Source organism: Astatotilapia calliptera, chromosome 3, assembly GCF_964374335.1.
Source record: "Astatotilapia calliptera chromosome 3, fAstCal68.1, whole genome shotgun sequence".
Taxonomy (NCBI): domain Eukaryota; kingdom Metazoa; phylum Chordata; class Actinopteri; order Cichliformes; family Cichlidae; genus Astatotilapia; species Astatotilapia calliptera.
The window spans coordinates 4,787,893-4,810,584 of NC_137424.1; the positions used below are offsets into that span (position 1 = coordinate 4,787,893).

The window sequence follows — 22,692 nt, forward strand, 5'->3', positions numbered from 1 at the left end:
ATTTTATCCTACTTTACTTTGTTATTTTGATTTTACCTGTTGTGAGTGCTTCCCGTAATTCTCCTTTTTCTTGCGCCGCTGCGGCCAGAGTTCACAACATTACATATTTTTGTATCTATAAACAGGAAGCTGACACTCTCCAGACTTTATCAAAGGTGTGAGCGTCACAGCAGAGGCCTTTGTGTCAACGTAGCTGAAGACAAAACACAGAAACACATGAAGGAGATTTTCCTGGCCTGGATTTTATACAAATATTCTGCAGTACATCAAAAATGAAAGAAAACCATTAGTCAACATATGAACATCACCTCTGAAGTTACAGAGCTTTGATTGGAGACACAGCTGAGCGTTTTGCATTTTGCATAATTAATTACATAATTAGTTATGTAACCATAATTAAATGGTTACATCATCTTTAAAGTCCCCAGAGATCAGGAAAAGGGCCTGAGGGTGCTGTGTTTGGAGTCTGCTGGTTACAGTGTGCAGGACCTCACAGGCTGCTGCAGCGTTAGCAGAGGGCGGGACATACACAGCTATCATAATCACGTGTGTAAACTCTCGTGGTAGATAGTACGGTCTCATGCTAACCGCTAGCAGCTCAATGTCCTTACAGCATAGCGTCTCTTTGATAGAGAAATGCCCAGAGTTACACCATCTATCGTTCACAAACACAGCCAGACCCCCTCCTCCCTTCTTACCACTCTCCGCTGTTCTGTCATAAGAGGCTCAGCAGCTAAAGCAGCATACCTGGGTCTCCCAGCCTATTAAAAGCAGCCCTTTGCTTCACCTGCTTCACTAAACATTATTATTTTAAGCAGAGTGGTGTGATTTATGTAGGCATTGCTGTGTGACAGGATGACTTTTCTTGCACACCCACCAAATGAGGGCGCACATGCTTCCACGCCCACTGGTGACTGCACACATCCTTTCAAGGAAGCATTTCATTCATCCCTAACAAATGGAAGAAAACACTGTGCAGCGTGTTCAGGTTTGAACGTGGCCCTGGCCTCTCTCTGCATCCACCTGGCACATGCAACACACATCCACTCCCTGCTGAACTGCTTGTATTTGATGTGTTGAAGTTTTGGTAAAGTTTGAATAAATTCCACTTTATTTATAGGAACATTTCATCTGTGGACTCCTGCTTCCCCTCTCCTTGAGCCAGTTTGTGACGGGAACATGACATAAGAAAAGGAATTTATCCCTTTTTGATTCTGTGTATCTGGCGCTCATCCAGTGAGTTCACACTTGGCAGAAACAGACTGAATTTGTCTGGAGAACTTTGGCTTCAGCCAAGTTAGATAAACACACTGTGTCTCTGTCAAAACAGCAGTGTAGTTGTGGCACCCCTGTGAGGGAATGACCACATGAATATTATTTTGTGTAAAACACTCATGTAACGGGACATTTTTCATTGCTATATGTATTTATTTTCAGTTTCTTTAAGAGGATAGAAAATCCATGTAACAGGGATTCATTTTATGTTAGAAAGCAGTGAGGGCGGAACTTTGGTGCTTGCTCCGGGGTTTCGGGGAGCAGTAAGTGGAGCCCACCTTCCGCTGCTTCCTCAGACACGTTCTGGAGGAAAGCAGAGACGCATCGTGTCTTCCTTACTCTGCTCTTCACCTGCTTTTACAGGTCGGTACACGGTGCTCGCACCGAAAATGTTGTTTATTGTCACCATGGTTACCCACGTTAATGTGAATGGGAGAGTTAAGGCGGTCCGCCAAAGTTATTTATATGTAAACACGGGAGAAAACCAGAGGAGTGTCCCGCGCGACCGCACCGCGAGCCCGCTCGTTAGGTGGAGCGCTCGTGAAGCAGAGTCAGTGCGCTCCTATGCTCTGTGCAAACGTGTTGTAATGCTCCAATCAAATCAGTTCTGTGAGATGTGAATGTTAATAGTTCTGTTAAAGTGACTGAGTAGATTAGCTAGTGTAACACAAGCACTCTGAGCAACTCTGTGTAGCTAACAGAGGCATTCATGGGTTGATTAAACAAGCTGTGTTTCATGATGCACTAAATAGTGATTTTGCCAGTAAATTACTGGAGGGAACAAATGTAATGTATTTACCAATGCTGTTATTGAATAGAACTGTTTAGCCAGTAAGACACTGCAGAAGACAATGTGATGTGTTTATTGATATGATAAAAGGATGTAGCTGTTATGGAAAGAAGTGTGAACTTGAGAAACTGAACCAGTTAAAAAGAGTATATTTCACTGATGTTGTGAAATAAGTAAATGTAATTGATGTGAACGAGGAAGCAGCTGAACAGTATATTGAAAGCTCATGTTTAGTGTTTTATAGCATTTATTTGTGTGAAATAAATCAGACTCAGACACGTTCTGGAGGAAAGCAGAGACGCATCGTGTCTTCCTTACTCTGCTCTTCACCTGCTTTTACAGGTAACATATTTGTCATCGAGGTCTTCATCCTTGGGACCCGTAACATAGTAACTTCTTCATTGTTATACTTCTATAGTTTTCCCATTTTGTGAGCTGTGGATGTGGAAAGTGTCTCAGTGACACATCCACATGAAAACGGCGTTACCTTCGTTCATTTGCACGTCAAATGAACGAGCTGTTTGGACTTTAACGTCACAGCTGATGCTTCGATACTCGAACTCAAGAGTTCAGCTTCCACTCAGAGGTACAAGTACACACAGCAAAGATAAACGTGTACACAAGGTGGAACCCACAAGTGCACAGCTCCAACCAGAGATGGGCAGTAATCCGATTACTTTTTCCAAGAAACGAGTAAAGTGAGGGATTACTATTGCAAAAAAGGTAATTAGATTACTGTTACTTTCCCGTAAGCACGCTGCGTTACTGCGTTACTAAAACCGCAGCTGTGTGCAGATGAACAATGGATAATCTATCGAGTGTGGAGAGAGTGTGAGCGTGCAGCGTTTAAAGCGTGGAAGCACTGACCTTACTTTGAGTTTGACTCTGTAAAAAGTGACAAAAACATTAGCATCCGCTGTTCACTGCGTGGGAAGACAACATGCTCACTCACTATGTGTTAATGGGCATGCTTATTTATAACTTTGATAAAATGTCATAAAAATAATTCCATGCCAGCTCACCATTGGTGATCAGGTAGTTTCTGTTCCAGTTCCAGTCCCATAAATCATGAAGCTTGCTGCCAGAAAAGCTTCAAATCTCCTTTGAAAGCTGTTTGTGGTCTTGATTGTGGGAGCTTCAGTTGTCTGACTCCAGCTGCCACACAGTGCTCACTGATATCATTTGCAAAAACCCCAGTGTGACAATATTTATCAGTGAAGCAGAAATCAGGAAGTGACGACTTTTCTTTGAACATTTGCTAAGGCTAAGCTGTGCTTTCTACCACAGTTGGGAATTTCCTGGTTTACAACAAATTATTGTGTCAACACCGCATAAGATTTCAAACTACAGGAAAATCACTGGAGTTATAAGAGGCAGACAACGACACACACACCACATGCATGCTGTTGCTATTTATTGTGGATTAACCTGTCAAGGGCAAGAACAAAAGAATTCTGCCTCAAATACAGGAAATCATAGCTTTCCTGTATTTCCTCCATTGTTGGCATGCTGGTTAGTGCTGTTGCTCCACAGTAAGAAGGTCCTGGGCTAAATTATCCATGAATGTAAACGGCTGTGTGTTTCTATCTGATAGACTGGTGAGCTGTCCAGGGTGTACCCTGCCTGGTAACCTATCACTTCAGGGTTATTTCCCAGCCCTGCTGCAACCAGGATAGAGATAGGAGGATGGTAGTTGTTGTAGACCCATTCAATTTCAATTGAAGGATTAAAATGTTCCAGGAGCTCAACTTACTCCATCTGAACATGTTTCAATCGTGTTTTATGAACACAACATGCAGGTTTACTGAATATGAAAAGGTTGTGTTGATTTAACTCAGTCGTTTAAGTTTCTGCCAAAGCAAAACCTTTGTGTGCAACCAGTGTCCACTATTGAATCAAGTAAATCCAACATGTTTTTGTCAGTGCAAGAAGGAGTTACGGTGCCTGTATTCCTGCACAATATTGTCCCGGGAGGGAGGAAAACTTTCTGGTGAAGTTTTGGTTGATTTTTGGGTTTTGCTTGACACTAGGTTGATTTTATCAGTGAGGTTTGGATTGTTTTCTTTCTCTAAGAGAGAGAAAGATGGTTTTATGCTTGGACATGTTTGCAATGGGCCCCAGTATTTGTTACTTTATTAGTATTTTATTGGTTGCGTTTGTTTGTGCTTTTGTTACAGTGCACTGAGATAAGAACATCTGAGAGGTGTGATCCACCGGTGGTGATATTTTGGTATTTTGTGAGTTCCCGATTTAACAAATCAGCTCTTTAATCCAGACCTGAGAGGTTGAACTTTAAAGCGCTATAAAATATTCTTACTGGAAACAGTGGCAAAGTGTTTTTCTCCATGATTATAATGGGCTTGGGAGAAATTCACTTATATGTGACATTGATCACATGAGAAGTCCTGAGCCTAAAAGGATTGCAGCGAGTCAATCCAGTCCAAAAACAAGGAGCTGTTTTCCTTTAAAATGATGACGTCATCTTGCTGGTGATGGAGGCTCGAATAGGCTGCGCGTGAGACTCCATTATCAGCAATATCTGGTATGAATGTGTGTGGATGTATGCATGTGACTGGACTGTGATGGACTGACGACTAAAAGTTTAACTGACTTGATACTGAGACAAAAACGGTGCCGACTTTAGGATTAGTGAATGTCCACAACAATTCACCCAGCCTGTAGAAGAAGGGTGGAGGTTTTGTCTTGCTTTGTTGTTGCAGGAGCAGAAGGATGACAGAGACTAAAGGGGGAGGCTGTAGCTTCACATGAGTGTGAGCTGCAGACTGAACCCTTTGGTTGCTAATGTTGAGTCACTGATGTTTGCATTAAGAAAATTGTGTTTTATTAGCCATGTTTTAATTAAGGTATCACATTATATTGTTGGGAATGTTAAATGCTAAAGTGAAGAAAAGCTTTGATTTCACTCATGACTGAACATGTTATTATTAACCATAGCAGGCCACTGTAAAGAGTCAATTAACTTTTATAGAGGAAAAAAAGGCCAAAAACTCTGTGAATACCTATGAATAACAGGCAATGATAGACTTGTCACATTCAAAATAGAGATATGTAATAATAAACACGGGTCCGTGTCATTTAGGTTCTCCATTGAAATAGTCAATCATTTAGAAAAGTAGAATATATATATATATATATATGTCTCAACGCTGTTTCTCAATAATATTAAAAACCTAAAAACTATTGTTGTGGAAGATAGAAGTCACTGTGACAGCCCTCTGACTGTGGAGGACGTTTGTAATCCTATTTCTGCACTTAAGGCCAACAAATCTCCCGGCACAGATGGTTTAACTGCAGAGTTTTATGAATCATTTTCTAATCTCCTGGCTCCGTTCTTACTGCAGCTTTTCATAGGAAGTGTAGAGAATAACATCCTCCCTCCTACTCTTACTCAGGGTCTCATAACACTTATTCCAAAGCCAAACAAAGACTTACTTCTTATTGATAATTGGAGACCCATCTGTCTGCTCAATGATGACTATGAGATTATGGCTTTAGTACTTGCTAACAGAATGAAAGAGTTCTTGGACACAATTATCGATGAGACACAATCAGGCTTTATGAGAAACAGACACCTTTCTAAGAACATGAGACTGGTTTTAGATCTACTTGATTACTCTGATTTGGTATCTGACTATAGCTTCATTCTCTTCCTGGATTTTTAAAAGGCTTTTGATACAATTGAACATCAATTTATTTTCCACTCTTTGGAAAAATTTGGCATTTTTCTGTAAAGCTATCAAAACCTTGTACACGAATGGCAATAGCTCAATTAAAATGATTAAGACTCCACCCCGAGATTTGACCTGTTATACAAGGAATCAGCACAGCTGATAAGGAGCTCATCATCAGCCAGCTAGCTGATGACACCACACTCTTCTTGAAGAATGCAAATCAAATCCGTCCAGCCCTTAGTGTTATTAGTGATTTCTCTGAGGCATCTGCTTTATGTCGAAATCTAAAAAAATGTGAATTACTAGCAATTAAAGGCTGCACTGCAAATGCTCTCTGTAACATTTCTGTTAAACAAGAAGTCACATATCCAGGACTGTTAATATCCAAAGACCAAAAGTCAAGATGCTCGTCAAACTTGTCAAACAGTGTTGGGGAATTCTCAGTGGTGCTTGGTGCCATACCCTCAGGGACTTTAATGTTATATAAAAACACTGACAGCTCAATATCTGCCTCAGTCACTCTCCCTGATCCAGCTGAGTCAGCAGTGGGAAAAATCTGCTTTTCACAGGAACTTGGTAACAGCAATAAGAGAATACGTAGTTTATTCCAAGAAGATATCATGTCTCTCCCATATATAGAATATCTTACTGGAAACGACATGTTCCAGATATCACCTGGAAGACAGTCTGGATGATCCCATAAATATCTAATTGTGAACAAGGTGAAGGAAATCTCATATAAAATTCTTCATAAATGTGACCCAGCCAGTCACTATATGGTAACATTTAAAAGAGACATAAATACTAATTGAACTTTCTGTGGGGATCATCCAGAAACTGTGGCACATCTCTTTTGGTTCCTCTACACAGAGATTCTGGAAGAATTTAGCAGTTTTGTTATTGTCCATATTTTAAGGGAGTTTTCTTTACGATGGAAAATGTTTTATTCTTTTTCTTTAAGTTCCCCAGGAAGAATGATAAATGTTTTTTTTTATAAAATATTTGTTAATACTTTTAGCTATTTTATATCCACAAATGTAAGTTTATTAATAAAACACCATATTTCTGCCTTTTTATAAGGATATGAATTGTACATACAATCAATTTCAGACTCAACCAACAAAAAGCCTCTCAGAACAATATTTATATTGTAACAGTTGCTATTGTAATGCAGTGTATCACCACATGGCGGCGCCTCCTGTCTCACGACTGGTGTCACCCCCTTTTTGTTCTTCTTCGCACTCCTCCTGTAATGGATGCTCCCGTGTGTACGCGGACTAGTGTGCTCTTTAGTAATGTGTGGTAGAGGTAGCATTTTTATTTTTGATATTGTAAATAAATGAGTACTTTTTGGAAAGTCAGAAGCTGTTGCTCATTCGCTATCCACCTGCACACTGCGGCTGGCTTCATCTCCACTGCACGTTACAACTGGCGCCCGAACTTTTTCCCCTTGGACTTCAGACGATTTTTGCATCCCGCCGAGGATTCTTCTCTTCTAGCACGTGAACTGTCTCGGAAATCCCCCCAGTTTTGCGGACGCTCGGACGTTTTCTCCAGCCATGGCCGCAGCCTCAGCTCAGGTTGGACCCGACTAATTTCTGGATACCGTGATGTGCCGCTGCTCCGCTTGGGAGAAAGAAAAAGAGAGAAGCTGACTCCGCGACGCGAATGGACTCCGTGGATTTGTTATTTGTTGTTGGTTTCGTCTTCTAAGGATTAATTCTTCTGTGGAGAGCCTGGACATGAACATTTCTGCTGGCTTTTCATTCCCCTTTCCCTCTGCTGAGACTGACTGTAGCACATGTAAGTGATAGCTTGGCCGACTACAACCGTTGGTGCTGGTCTTCGGCTCAGTATAACGAAACGACTTAAAACTAATCCTGCATTGAGCTCTAGTGTTGCAGACATGCTATTGTAATAACATGGTTCTGATCACTCCAGTCTAATTTCAGTTGTTGGGCGAAATTTTATATGTGGTTTTTCTAAATTTAATCTTGAACGCATTTTTGCAGTTTTGTCTTTCTAGTCTGACCTAACTGACTCTTTTACTGCTATATCAATAACTGCGCTGTGCCCTGGAGCGGCTTAATTTTTTTTGAAATCGCAATGGCACACTGCCCAGACGACTCTGACTCAGACATGGAACTTACCTCGTTACCTATGTGCCAGATAGTTGAAAATGTGACTCCTAGCCTTAGCCAACAAGTGGTGGAGTTAAGAACTGAGGTGAATAAGCTTAGTGATTGTTTACGTGACTCACTGAACATACAGCAGAGTTTACTAAAGCAGTGGGACCAACTCACAACGGGGAACTCTCCCCCTCCTGCAGTCCCACAGTCTCCTGTTTTCCCAATGGCCACATCGACACCTCATGTTCATGTGATGGACAAAACTGAACCCACCAACAGTACCAATCCGTTCCTGCCCAGCAACCCATTTCAACCTACAAATCCTTTCCTCCCATCTCACTCAGTTGAAGTCAGCAGCACTTCCAGAGTGATTGCGGCAGCTTTACATCACGCAAAGCTGGAGCCTCCTGTGTATGCTGGGGACGGAAAAGTGCAACCTGAGGACTGGTTAAATACAGTTGGCACATACAAAGCCTCATTGAACCTAACTGATGGGCAATTGCTAAATGAACTGCCACACTTTCTTGCAAAAGAGCCCTGGAAATTAGGGGTGCAACGATATTCGTATCGATATTGAACCGTTCGATACAGTGCTTTCGGTTCGGTACGCATATGTATCGAACAATACAATTTAAAAAAAATTTTTTTTTTTTTTTTGTGTGTCCCGTTTGGATCTATAGCCATCAGAATTGTTGTCTTGAGGCCAAGAAAGATGCCAAGAGGATTTATTTTAAGTGGATCATCATATTGGTCCATTTGATTGACCTTTATTATAATTATGAATTTATTTTATTTTCAGTTGCAAACGGGACAGACATGACTGTGGGATAGGACAGGGGGAAAGAATGAAAGAAAGAGGGGGAGAGAAAGAAAGAAAACCAAAGGGGAGAAAAAAAAAAGAACAATACAAAATTTGTAATTTATTTTATCAACTTTCCTTCTGACGATGCTGTCTGTGTTGAGCGCTCAGTGAATCTGCATTTGACTACTCCGCCTAGGCTCGAGAGTGCAGCCTAGGCGGAGTAGTCGAACGCAGATTCACTGAGCACTCAACACAGACAGCATGGTCAGAAGGAAGAGCGCAGGGCAAGCTAGCAAGACAGAAGTGGACCTCCCCACCCTCATTCAGATCTGGCATTTGGAATTATTTTGGTTTTCATGTGACGTATGACCCTGAAGGTAAGCGAGTCATGGACTAAAGTAAAACAGTATGTTGGATGTGCCATGCAATGCTCAATTACATGGGTGGGAGCTAGTGTGTTAGCGCAGTTAGCTCGTTAATGTGTTGGCCGTCTAGCCCCTCTGTATAGGGTAGCTCGTTAACGGAGATTTGCCGTGTTGTGGCGTTAAGGTTATTTCAACGAGATTAACCTGAAAGCACTAGTGGGAACACAACGAATATGACTGCACATTTACACCGACATCATCCTAGTGCAAAGACAAAAACAACAAGCATGCATGCTACAAACTTTAGCCGAGTCATTTAGACAGCTGTTAGCACATGATTCTCCTTATGGAGACCTGATATGTTTAATATGCTGCTGAGAATATAGCCCAGAAGAAGCGGATAGTATAGCTTTTATTTTGGAAAGAGACATTTCTCTGTAATAAACTCTCTTTTCCAAAGATGAGTGATTCCTCAATCAGATACAGGGCTCGCAATATTGCTAGCCCGACGTCCCGGGGCTATCTCTGCCCTGCCTGTCGGGCTATTGTAGGAAGGAAAAATATATGTCAATGCTTTTGCATTCTTTCAGAAATGTAGCTGGGTAATTATGTCATTGGGTGAGCCACTGTCAATATGTGACATATTGAAATCGTGTTTGAATTTGCGCTTGTTTTTTTGCTTTCACTTTGCAATCGCGCGAACTGTGTATAGAGAGCGACAGCACTGATCTGTGAGTGATGATAATTTGTGCACCAATTCCTCTGACATCGTCTTATTAATTGTTAGCTTACTATGCAAACATGACAAGTGAAATCTCCCGCAGCTTAAACATGTGAGAGGTTGATCGCGCAGAGAATCGCTGAGCTTATGTGAGTGCGGCAGGATATATATTTCACTACGATGACCTGGATGACTGAGAACCTTCACAGACAGATATATATTTTAGTTCTGCTGAGCCAAATAAGACAGGTCAGGGTGAAGAAGTGACAGCCAAAGAAAAGCTTACCACAAAACGGAGAAGTTATGACAAATCAGACTATAAGGCAAAAAGAAAGTGCAGCTTTATGGTTTCATGGACAAAAGAATTTCTGTGGCTGCAATATGACGAGCTAAAAAACAACACGCACAAGGGTTAGGGTTAAATTTAAAAACTGTACTTTTGTGTTAAAATATATATTTATAATTTTAATAAATGACAAATTAAAAAGGCATGAACATTTTTTTTTGTATCGAAAAAATATCGAACCGTGACACCAAAGTATCGAACCGAACCGTGAATTTTGTGTATCGTTGCACCCCTACTGGAAATGGTTCAAGGCACTGAGCTCCCACATCACATCATGGGCTCAATTCTGTCAACTGTTTAAGACAGTTTTTCTGCCCTCCGACAACCAAGAACGCATCCTGAGAGGAATTTTGGATCGTGTTCAGGCTCAGGACGAGCCGCTCCCAACCTTTGTCGCCCACATGTTGAGTGAGTTTGACAAACTGAAGAGCCCCCCACCTGAAAAAGACAGAATTGACCTAATTAGTAAACATGCTCTCGAAAAATACAGAGTTGCCCTGTATGGCGCTAATGTCACTTCTGTAATGGACCTGCTGCTACGCGCTCATGAGCTTCACTCAGTGCTTGGACCACAAAGACCACAGCCTGCTTTATGTAGCAAAGACAACTATAAGCCTGAACCTTACTGCTTCAAATGCTCTCAGCCAGGGTTCACTACACGCACCTGCCCAAACTGTAACACCCAACCTCATTTGCCACAACGAGCCTCGAACACCGCTAGGCATGGCCCAGTCCAGCCATTGCCAGCACCTGGCCCCTCTGACCCTGGCCATGAAAAGGTGGAATTAAGCAGCACCACATCCCAGCCACAATACAGGCAGTCGGGAAACTACGGCGGGGGGGAGGACATTTCACAGAGGCCAACCTTCCCCCAGTTACTAACGGAGCCTCACACGCCCGATTCACTACAGGGTGGACACAGTCTTGGACACTTGGAAGACAATTTTTCACAAGTCCACTGGAATACCCCACTAAGAACGAAAGTGAACTTCAATGCTTCATCTGTGGATGCTACCCTCGACACAGGTGCTTCCCTCTCGGCTGTACGAACAGATCTCATTCAAGTAAATGACTCTTACCCTAGAAACACAAGTGAGTGGAATGGTCCTGCACTTAACCTCGCCAATAATGCTCCCTGTATCCCTGTTGGTGTTATTTGGCTCAATATTGGATTCATGAACAAGAACTTTTACCAGCGTTTTGCCATAATACCAGATTTGTCCTCTCCTTTCATTCTGGGAATGGATTTTATGGCAAGAGCTTCTGTTTCTATTCACATTCCCACTAGAACAGTCTACATTGAGGACATCCCCTGCCCACTCGCAGACAATGAAGAGGACCTTCAAAATGATTACTCACATTCACCTGGAACACTGATGTCTTTGGACTTGGTTCGCTCAGACTTAACAGCCAAACTGTCTGAAGCAAGTCTCTCAGAGAACAACAAGGATGCTTTACTAAATCTGCTCAGCAAGTTTAGCTCCTTGTTTGATGGTCAACTTGGTCGAACGGCTCTCACTGAGCACACCATAGACTGGCAATGCAACACCTGTCAATCTCCCACCCTATCGCACGTCACCTGCTAAGAAACGTGTGAATGAAGAACAAGTGCAACAAATGTTGAAGGACAACATCATTGAACTTTCCACAAGCCCTTGGGCAGCTCCTGTAGTCATTGTAAATAGAGCGGCCACGGAACCAAGGTTTTGTGTGGACTTTCGAGGGCTCAATCAAGTTACCCGAAAAGACTCTTATCCCCTGCCTCGTGTAGATGAGTCTTTGGACTTTCTGGCAAGAGGAAAGTTTGTCTCGACATTGGACTTAGCGCGAGGCTATTGGCAGGTTGCTGTAGCAGAGGACTTGAAGCCTAAAACTGCCTTCATCTCTCACTGCGGTCTCTTCCAGTTTCGGGTGCTGCCCTTTGGGCTCTGCAACGCACCTGCAACTTTTCAGAGACTCATGAACTCTGTGCTTGCTGGCCTCATTTGCAAAACGTGCGCAGTCTACCTGGATGACATTGTTATCGCCTCACCTACCTTTGAACAGCACTTAGTGGATCTTGAGGAGGTGCTGGGCAGACTCCAGGCTGCTGGCTTGTCATTGAAGCTCAAAAAGTGCCAATTCTGCCTCGATGAATTCACCTTTCTCAGGTACCGCATCACATCATCAGGTGTTAAGCCCGATCCGGACAAAGTAAAGGCGGTTAAGGAGTTTGATACCCCAACCTCAGTGAAACACGTCCGTCAGTTCCTTGGCTTGACTGGCTATTATCGACGCTTCATTCAGAATTATGCCCGCCATGCCGAACCTCTTCACGCCATCACCAGAAAGGACAATGCTTTCCACTGGGACGACAGCTGTCGAAGGGCCATGGACACTTTGAAGGATCATGTCACATCAGCCTCGATCCTGTCATTTCCAGACTTCAACCGTCCCTTTTCCATTCACGCCGATGCATGTGACATTGGTCTTGGGGCAGTGTTGATACAAAAGGATGACATGGGTCGTGAGTACGTTGTGGCTTTTGCTAGTCGCTCCTTTCACAAAGCTGAACTCCCCTACTGCACTTCAGAGAAGGAGTGCCTCGCTGTGATATGGGCTCTGGAACACTTCCGTCCATATGTTGAAGGTGTTCATGTTACTATCTTCACTGACCACAACAGTCTCAGGTGGCTCATGTCTCGTCAAAACCCAACGGGCCGACTCGCCCGCTGGTCACTTCGTTTGCAGGACTTTGATTTCACAATAGTGCACAAACCTGGTGCACAGAACAAAGTTCCCGACGCACTGTCACTCAACCCTTTGCCTCTGACCTGTGACAGGCCGACTGATCTTTTACCAGATCATGCTGTTATGGGCAGCCTGGACATTCGTACTCTGCCCCCCGTCATTCTGGCTGACCGTTCACAATTGAGACCGCTGCAGTTAGACGATCATGTCACAGGTCCACTCCTCAGAGACATTGAAGCAGACTCTCTGAACAGCTCGGACAATGCCACCTTGTTACAGTATGTTGTGTATGACTCTCTTTTGTATCACAGAGAACCCAAGTCCACATGTGCTTTGCACCCTTTGAAAGAGCTGAAACTGTTTGCCCCTACTTCCATGAGAGGCACCTTGCTGGACTATTACCATGACCACCCCACAGCAGGTCACTTGGGTGTTTCTAAGACATTGGCTAGACTGCGTTTTAAGTTTTTCTGGCCCAAAATGGCAGCTGATGTGAAACGCTATGTGATTTCATGCTCAGTGTGCCAACTCACCAAGCCAAGTCAGAAAAAAGCAGCCGGTCTTATGGTTCCCATTGTCCCCCAGAAACCCTGGGAGTATGTGGGTGTGGATTTTGTTGGGCCACTTCCCCGCACCCCCACTGGTAATGCTTATTTGATCGTGTTTGTTGACTATTTGACTAAATGGGTTGAAGCCAGTGCTGTCAAAGAAGCTACATCTCAGGTAGCAGCTGGTAAATTCGTCACTGACATTTTTGCTAGGCATGGTACACCCACTTACCTCATTTCTGACAGAGGGTCTCCTTTTGTGAGTGAGCTTTTTGAACATGTTGTTTCTGCCTTAGGCTCGGTGCACAGACTCACTACGGCATATCACCCTCAGACAAATGCTACTGAACGCGTCAACCGGACTCTGAAAACTGCAATCCGCGCTTATGTAGGTGATAAGCACACATCATGGGACAAGTTTCTCCCTCAGATTTGCTTTGCTCTGCGCACCGCCCCCCATGACAGTACAGGTATGACTCCTGCCATGATGCTTTATGGTCGTGAGTTAGACACCCCGCTTGACCTTATCACTCAGCCTTCTACAGCAGGTGTTGATGAACCGGGTGTGCCTTACCCTGAGACTCTGAGAGCCTCCCTGCAGGAAGCTCACGACCACGCCAAAGCAGCTTTGGACTATAGCCATGACAGACAAAAACATTACTATGACTTGAGACATCGACATGCCACGTTTCGTGTTGGTGACCTTGTGAGAGTTAAGACGCACCCCAGGTCAGATTCTCAGTCTAACTTTACTGCTAAACTTGCACCACTGTTTCAGGGACCATTGTGTGTATCTCAGAGACTCAGTGATGTTAATTACAGGCTCACTTGGGTGGACTCCGGTGTGGATGCAGGTGTTTATCATGTTGTGAACATGCAACCGTTCCATACCTAGGACTCTCTCACTTCCAAAGAACATTCTGTTTCATTGCCTGCTGAGAGAGAGACCGCAGAGGGTCTGAACTCTGACTCTCAGGCCCACCCTGGCCCCCCTGCAGACACTGACATTGACTCTGAGCCATTCCCCTTTGATTTACCGGACATTGACTCTTCTTCTGGTGTGGGCGCTGTTCCAGAGAGTGTTTCACCCAGATCTGTCCAGCACCCAGCTGCTGGTGGACATTACAATCTCAGGCCCAGACGTTGCCCCAGAGTTACGTCTGGCTGGAGCAACAAAAGATGGACTAATGATTTTCACACAACCAGGCTTGATCTGAAGTGAAATGTTTTGGTTAAACCTGTTTGATGCTGTCTTGTTGCATTGCTACTTTGAGTCATGATATGTAGATGTTTCAGTTTGCTCTACTTAATCCAGTTTTATGGCTCTTTCGTGGGTTAAGGTTCATTCTTGGCATTTACTTAGAAAAAAAAGAACAAAAGAAAAAAGTGAAAAAAACTAAGAAAACTGATTTTCCACTGTACATATTCGTCTTATTTTCACCAATTTCATTTTTAAATGGTCTTTTGCCCTGTGTGTGTGCACCAATCTTAGTTGTAACCTCTATGTATAGGGTACTGTTAGGTGTGGTGTGTGCTTTTTCAGCTGTGTACGGCTGAGGACAGCCTTTTTCTCACCAGGGGGGGACTATGTAACAGTTGCTATTGTAATGCAGTGTATCACCACATGGCGGCGCCTCCTGTCTCACGACTGGTGTCACCCCCTTTTTGTTCTTCTTCGCACTCCTCCTGTAATGGATGCTCCCGTGTGTACGCGGACTAGTGTGCTCTTTAGTAATGTGTGGTAGAGGTAGCACTTTTATTTTTGATATTGTAAATAAATGAGTACTTTTTGGAAAGTCAGAAGCTGTTGCTCATTCGCTATCCACCTGCACACCTCCGCGGCTGGCTTCATCTCCACTGCACGTTACAATATGTTGATTTTTTTCGCCTACTCATATCATAATTTTTTTACTCCTGGTTCTGTATGTTCATGTTCTGTTCTTTTGTAAACTTCATCTGTTTGTATGTTGTATACTCATTGTGTTTCAATAAAGTTCGATTTAAAAAAAGGTACGTTCTAAACGAAGCTTCAGACGTCACTGATCACGTGACTCTGGCCAAACGAATCAAGCCTCGACACGGTGCTTCTGAAGCAGCGCGTTGATCTTTCTGACACACGCACCGGAGCGTCAGCTTCAAGCGGACCATCACTACGTCTCACATCTAAAGGTGTCAAGGTAACTTTGAACTGAGTTCAGTCAATCTGGAGTTTTTCCAAGTTTTCTGTTGCTCTCTGTGAGAGAAGAGCGTTAAAGGCGGGGCTCTCCAGAGTCCAGCAAAACAGGAAACCACAGCTGGGTGTGTGTGTAAGTGTGCAAACCAATAGAATGCATCGTGGTGGGGGGGGCATCACGGGCATTGGAAAAAAATAAATAAAAGAATCGGTCGTACCCATGCTTCCCCGACGTCATGCCAGCGCATATTGGGAAATTCGTAGGCACCGATCGGTTTTCTATCAGCCATTTGCTGGGAGTAAGGGCGCCCTCCGTTTGCGAGGTGCGCCTGCTGCTGGCGGCACAGGGAGGAGAGGGCGGGGCGGCGGGGAGTCTCTGGCTGGCTGGAGCAGCATCTAATAACCAACTCGCAAAACAAAATAAAAACAACAAACAGATATTATGATACAGACTTATAATCTGCACCGATGTTTTTTCTAAATTCTATAAAGTGAGCGCGAGAGCCCTCGGTGCGCCTGCGCGCTGCTGAAGTCAAAGTAAACTTTATTGTCATCTCCGCTACAGACAGTCCAGGATATAGAGAAACGAGACGACGAGGCTGCAGTTACAGCGGTGCAAGTAAACAAACAATAAATATAAGAAGAGTAAGAAAATAAATCTACACTTTAGGACTCGGGGTAAAGGATCAATAACAATTTAAATTTATAATTTACAGTTTGATGATTTAAAGTCTCACACAACCCGTCAAAAGGGGCGGGGCCGGCTGCTTCCAAGTAGAGCACATTTCATTTATAATGATGTAAATCCAAGCCCATCATGGATTCACGATCTGAATCCTGGGTTGTGTGAAATCCCAGAAATCAACCTTAGACAAAGTGAATCTGTGAACTAAGGTGTAGGTCTGTTAGGTTAATTGTGCTGATCCTCGGGTTGGGGGATTTGTGTTTGTACTGGAGCGCAAAATTCAAACCAATGGAAGATGGACAACAAAAGTTCAAAGCCATCAGGTGCTCAGTTTATGTATTTATTTTTGGCCTACATCAGTAAGAAATGCCAAATTATATACACAAAGTTACAGGAATCACCACTCCTGTTATTCATGATGATTTCAGTAACATCACATAATAACATGTAACGTTATTATGTGATGTGCGTACTGTTAATGCTGATGCTGTGGTGAAATTCTCTGCTTCTTTTGTGTATTCTGCATCTATTACGTCAGATTGTCTTACCCCTCATATGGTTGAGAATTTTGCCAATACCCTGTTAACTACATGTTCCTCCATCCTCGACACTGTGGCACCTATTAAAATGAAGCGCCCCAGAACTTACTCACAATGTTGGTTAAGTGACTCTGTTCGCGCTCTACGACGTGCGTGTCGGCGGGATGAGAGAAGGTGGAGGAAAGATAAACTCCAGGCATCTTACGACATCCTACGTACTAGTCGCTTGAAGTTTCAAACTGCTGCCAAAATGGCTAAAGCAGCTTTTCTTTCAAAAATTATCTCTACCAATGGTAACAATCCTCGAATTTTATTTAAAATTTTTAACTCTGTGGTCAACCCCTGCCCCACTATGCCGCTGCCGTGCTCCACGGTTCTTTGCGAACAATTTTTAAATTATTTTTTTAGATAAAGTCTCATCTCTTAAATCTGCTATGACAGGCCCTGCGTTTACCCCTGACTGTTCCTCTTCCTTCTATCAGTTTGAACCCGTTTCACTCCCTACTCTTAAGCGTCTGGTTGAACAACTGAACAATACTAATCTCGTATATAATGTTCTTCCATCTCGTATAGTTAAGGACTGTTTTAGTGCAATTGGACCTAGTATATTGTCCCTTTTGAACTCTTCTTCGCTCTCTGGTTGCGTACCATCAGCCTTTAAACATGCTATAATTCAGCCTGTTCTTAAAAAAAGGAACCTCGATTATAATGATTATGCGAACTATAGGCCGATTTCCAAGCTTCCGTTCTTGGCCAAAATTCTTGAGAAGATAGTGTTGCTTCAACTCCAGGCCTACCTGGATGAGAATAGCATTAATGATAAATTCCAATCGGCCTTCAAACCACATCATAGCACTGAGTCAGCGCTGCTCCGAGTTCTCAATGACCTTCTACTAATGGCTGACAATGGACGCTCCTCGGTCCTAGTGCTATTGGATTTATCGTCGGCTTTCGATATGGTTGATCATAAAATCCTATTGGCGAGACTTGAGCACACTGTAGGCATCAAGGGTGTTGCCTTGGATTGGTTTAAATCATACTTGTCCAATCGGCTCTCCTCGGTTCACTTGGCCACTTCCTCTTCCTTCGCTGTACCTGTCTGTTGTGGTCTCCCTCAGGGATCTGTGTTAGGCCCTACTCTGTTCTCATTGTACATGCTTCCACTAAGCGCTATCTTTGAGAAATATCACATCGCTTTTCATTATTATGCTGATGACATTCAGATCTACTTTGAGTTAAATGATGACCTAGCTTTGTCCTTGAATAGTTTTCGAGAGTGCATGTGTGAGGTCAGACAATGGCTCCTGGCAAATACTCTTATCCTTTATGATAAGAAAACTGAAATTGTGGTCTTTGGCAGTGACGTCCTTCGTGCCAAACTTCGTGATGCTTTTGGTTTTCTCACTAACTCCTTTTCCGACACTGTTAGGAATTTGGGCGTGTTACTTGACAGCTCATTTAAACTTGATAGACAAGTGTCTGCTGTTGTTAGATCCAGTTTATACCAACTCCGCCTTATTTCTAAGGCCAGGCAGTATATCCCGCATAAAGACCTGGAAAAACTCATCCATGCCTTTGTAACTTCGAGGCTGGATTACTGCAATTCACTCTATTTTGGACTCCACTCTCCCTCCTCCATAGATTACAGACAGTCCAAAATGCTGCTGCACGCATTCTAACCAAAACTAAGAAGTTTGCCCACATTACTCCCGTCCTAGCTGATTTGCACTGGTTTCCTGTGAAATACCGTATCCAATTTAAAATTCTGCTGTTTACTTTTAAAATCACTAATAACACAGCACCGAGCTATCTTAAGGTACTCTTAAGCTTATATGTTCCTGCTAGGGCTTTAAGATCATCCTCACAGTTACTGTTGGTGCAGCCTAGATCTCGGCTGAAGTCTAGAGGTGATCGAGCGTTTGCCCTGGCCGCACCAGAGTTGCGGAACAACCTTCCCATTGGCATTCGGGCGTCTGACTCTATTCAATCTTTTAAATCACGGCTTAAAACGTATTTGTTTAATCTTGCGTTTTCTACCGGTTAAATGCTGGCCTTGTCTGCAGTGATTTATTTTACTAATTTTCCTATGTTGCTTTTTATTTGCGCTGTGTATGTCTTATCCCCATTGTGTGTTGATGGCACAGTTATATTGTGCTATAGCTATGTGCTATAGTTATATTTTTTCTATTGGTGGCTTTTTCCTGTGAACATAATTCTACACTTTTATTTTTATGACTCTGATTATACTTGTGTTAATTTGTTTTATGTTAAGCTCTTTGGCATGCCGTTGGTTTTTAAATGTGCTGTATAAATAAAGATTGTTGTTGTTGTTGTCCTGTAAGCACAGTCTGCCTGTGTCTTTTCTCTGCAAATGAACATTTTCAGCCAATATAGGTAATACATCAACAATGCTGCCGTGGCTAAGTTAGGAATATTTATAATGTCATTTCCAAAACTTGCATATGATCTGCAATTTGTAGCAGATCTACTGACTGTCACAGAGCAGCTGGAGCAGTCTCAAATGCAGGTCAGTCCACTGCTGCCCCCTGTGGCCAAGTACCATAGCTACTGCTGGATGAACTCGTGACACATGTGCACCTGTTTCTATGAACACATTGAGTCTGAGTGGCTGCACTTACACTGGTGCATTCAAACATATTGAAAGATGCCAGCAATGTGGATTGTCAAGACTCAAACCAATCCACATTGCTGGCGTTGCATCTTTCAATGGCAGCAATGGCAGGTATCAGCGCTCACACCTTTTGTGTTTGTTTCCAACAAGTTGCCCACCTCAGGAAACAAAAATGTGTTCTTTTACTTGTCAGATGAACATATGAGACACTTTGACTCTTCAGTGCAGTGTGGAGCCTAACAAAGATCTGTTTTGTGTCCCAGCTGATCAGCAGGAGGAGGAGAGTCTGACGGAGCAGCAGAGGAACATTTTCAGCTACTTGGACTCAGCTCAGCCACTACAGAGGAAACAATGAGCTCAACACAGAAGGTGACAGACAGAGCAGGACCATATGACCAAAGATATTTATCACCATATACATTTGAATATTTGCCATAACGATGTAGCTGACGATATAATTGACACCAGACAAAATACTTTACAGCTGCACAACTTTATTAAAAACCCATCAATGTATTTTCACTGAAACAAGCAGCTGTTGTTTATGTGCATTAAAGTTATATAAAAATGTAACAGTGCAAATGCAAATTCCTCGCTGACAGTTTAACCAAAAGGCGTTTCCAGTGGAAACTGGCCGACACATCCTGAGCATAACCATGTATAATATCCACTAAACTTCAGAAGAGGTTATACAGTCGTGGCCAAAAGGTTTGAGAATTGCATAAATATTGGAACCTGGAGAAGTTGCTGCTTAAGTTTTTATAATAGCATTTTGCCTGCACTCCAGAATGTTATGAGGAGTGATCAGATGAACTGCATCGTCCTTCTTTGCCATGAAAACGAACTTAATCCCCAAAAAGCCTTACCACTGCATTTCATTGCTGTCATCAAAGGACCTGCTGAGACCATTTCAGTGATCGTCTTCTTAACTCAGGTGAGAATGTTGGCGAGCACGAGGCTGGAGATCATCATGGCTGTATCCCGATTCAGGTTCTGCAGCTTTAAAGTCCTCAAGGGCCGCGTACTCAAAGACCGCTAAGGCCGAAGTGCGAGGCTCGTAGGCTCGTGAAATGGGACGTCTAGCCTCCGTCGCGCTGCCCAGGTTGCCTAGCAACCATGATACTAACAGCTGGAAACGTTTCATACAGCTTTGTTTGACAGAAATGAAGGAGAACATATTTAGTTCATTTGTTTCTACATGAGCTCTGTGTGTTTTGATGAGTATCTGAGGCTGAGACCACAGGACTGTGAAACATGATTGTTGGGCTTCATTTCTGTGCTGAACAGTCGTTTAAGATTAGCTGTAAATAACAATTAGCTGATGTTGTTCATGAGACTAAAGTCATCTCACTGTGGTAATGTAAATATAATATGGCCAATATTATAGTTATTATATTAATCACTTCACTCACAGACAAGTATCTGTGACAGTGTGTATACAGATGTATCATATATAAGAGACAAATATTGTTCTTTTAATATGTTGGTACAAAATTTGGCTCAGTGCTTACATATATGTGTAAAAAGCAAATGTAGGAGCTGTGATAACTGTGTCTGATAGAATGAAGAGTCGACTGATATATGAAATATTCCTTTATTGGGTGAGAAAATCAGACCATGTCATAACTGCTTTAAGTCACACAGAATAGATATCAGAGCCTTAAACAGGCTGACTTCTGCTAAATGGGTCAAACTGGGCAGAAAGTCTACAAACACATAACATCCTTATAGAATATGATGTAACACTATAGATCAACTTAGCTCAGAATATATAAAGCATATAAACAGTTACAGCAATGTGATGCAACAAACACAGCAGCTACTGATCCAAAATACTCAAAGCTTCATAGAACTGAAACCAACATTTATTTTTAGCTCCATTCTGCTGCTGATACAGACTTTAGGTTTCTGAACATTAAACTTGTTGCTGCCTTTCATAGTGTGTAACTTGAAGGCCCTGAGTACTTTCTCCCACACTGGAAACACTGGGATGATCACATTATTTGAACATTACCTAATAAGACTGATTCAGCACAGACAGTTATGTTAAACTTTCCTAGCAGTCCTTCACAAACAGGGAACAGTCTGTCTATTCTCTCAATCTGTCAGCTGCTGCTGGCTCTTCCTCCTCCTCTTCCTCACACACTGCTGAGTTATTCCTGGTGGATCATCAGGGCTGCAAAGCCTCACAAATGATGTGCAGCAGTGGGTCCCTCAGTCTGTCCTCACTCTGGACACTTGCAGTCGTCACACATGGAAATCAAATGTGTGATAAGCTGCAGGATTCAAGCACAAGTGTAACTTATAAACACATGTTCATACTTTTATTCCACAATCAGAGAGAAAGAAACAGAGAGAGAGTGCAGGACAGACAGACAGTTGACAGTCTCAGGTGTACACACTGCTACACAACAGCAGCAGAGAAGCAGGATTTAGTGTTTGTGTTATTACGAGTGTAAACAAGAAGAGTTCCAGATGGTGCAGTGGACACATGTGTGACTGCTGTGATTAAAGCATCTTTCTTTCAGCTTAACGAGTGAACCGTCAGCTCGTTCAAACACACGTTAAAGTGCGTTTGGCTCGACACCACCGAACAGAGGCAGCAATATAACACAGCTCACATTAACAGTGCAGTGGATCCTGCTTGTGCCGTGATGTTCAGGACTGCAAACCGAGCAGCATCACTGACTTTCAGCTTGTTGTGTTTGTGGATATATGACTGACTTTAATTATCCACAAAATCATCACATTCTCTGTCAGATTAAGGTCGACTATTGAACGGCGTATATTTTAAAGGCTTTAAAACCAAGTTAACGCTGAAAGTACAAACATCACTAATGTCACATAACTCTGCCGACAAGGCATAGCTATGGCTATGAAATGCTCTTTGTGTATCACTTCTTCATTATGAAAGATGTCATTAATGCACTAGTAATGTCTCATCTGGAGTATTGTTCAATCATTTGGTCAGCAGCTAATAAGACAGATCTTAACAGACTTCAGTTAGTCCAGAATAAGGCGTCCAGATTAGTGTGAAGATGTTCATACTATACTAATATTGATAAAATGCATAATAACCTTTCTTGGCTTCCTGTACAGGCTAAAATATTCTATGGCTTACTTGTAGTTCTAAAGAAAGCAATTCTGTTAAACACACCACATTTATTCTGCTCAGCTGCAGTATCCAGATGAAATACATCATCATATTACACAGTTTTCAACAAGCTGCAATTTAGTAAATGCTCGAGTTAAAAGTAACGTTTTG

The 22,692-nt window shown here is 42.7% G+C and overlaps 1 protein-coding gene across 1 annotated transcript in view; it reads left to right on the forward strand.

Annotated features, from left to right (window-relative positions):
• The first annotated feature begins 1,205 nt into the window (after positions 1-1,205).
• LOC145424412 (uncharacterized) overlaps positions 1,206-22,692 on the forward strand; it is a 29,760-nt gene continuing 8,273 nt past the window's right edge. The window contains exons 1-2 of the mRNA XM_080297708.1: positions 1,206-2,407; positions 19,691-19,796. Of these exons, the coding sequence (XP_080153834.1) occupies positions 19,779-19,796 (18 nt within the window). The 5' untranslated portion in view covers positions 1,206-2,407; positions 19,691-19,778. The remainder of the gene's footprint in view (positions 2,408-19,690; positions 19,797-22,692) is intronic.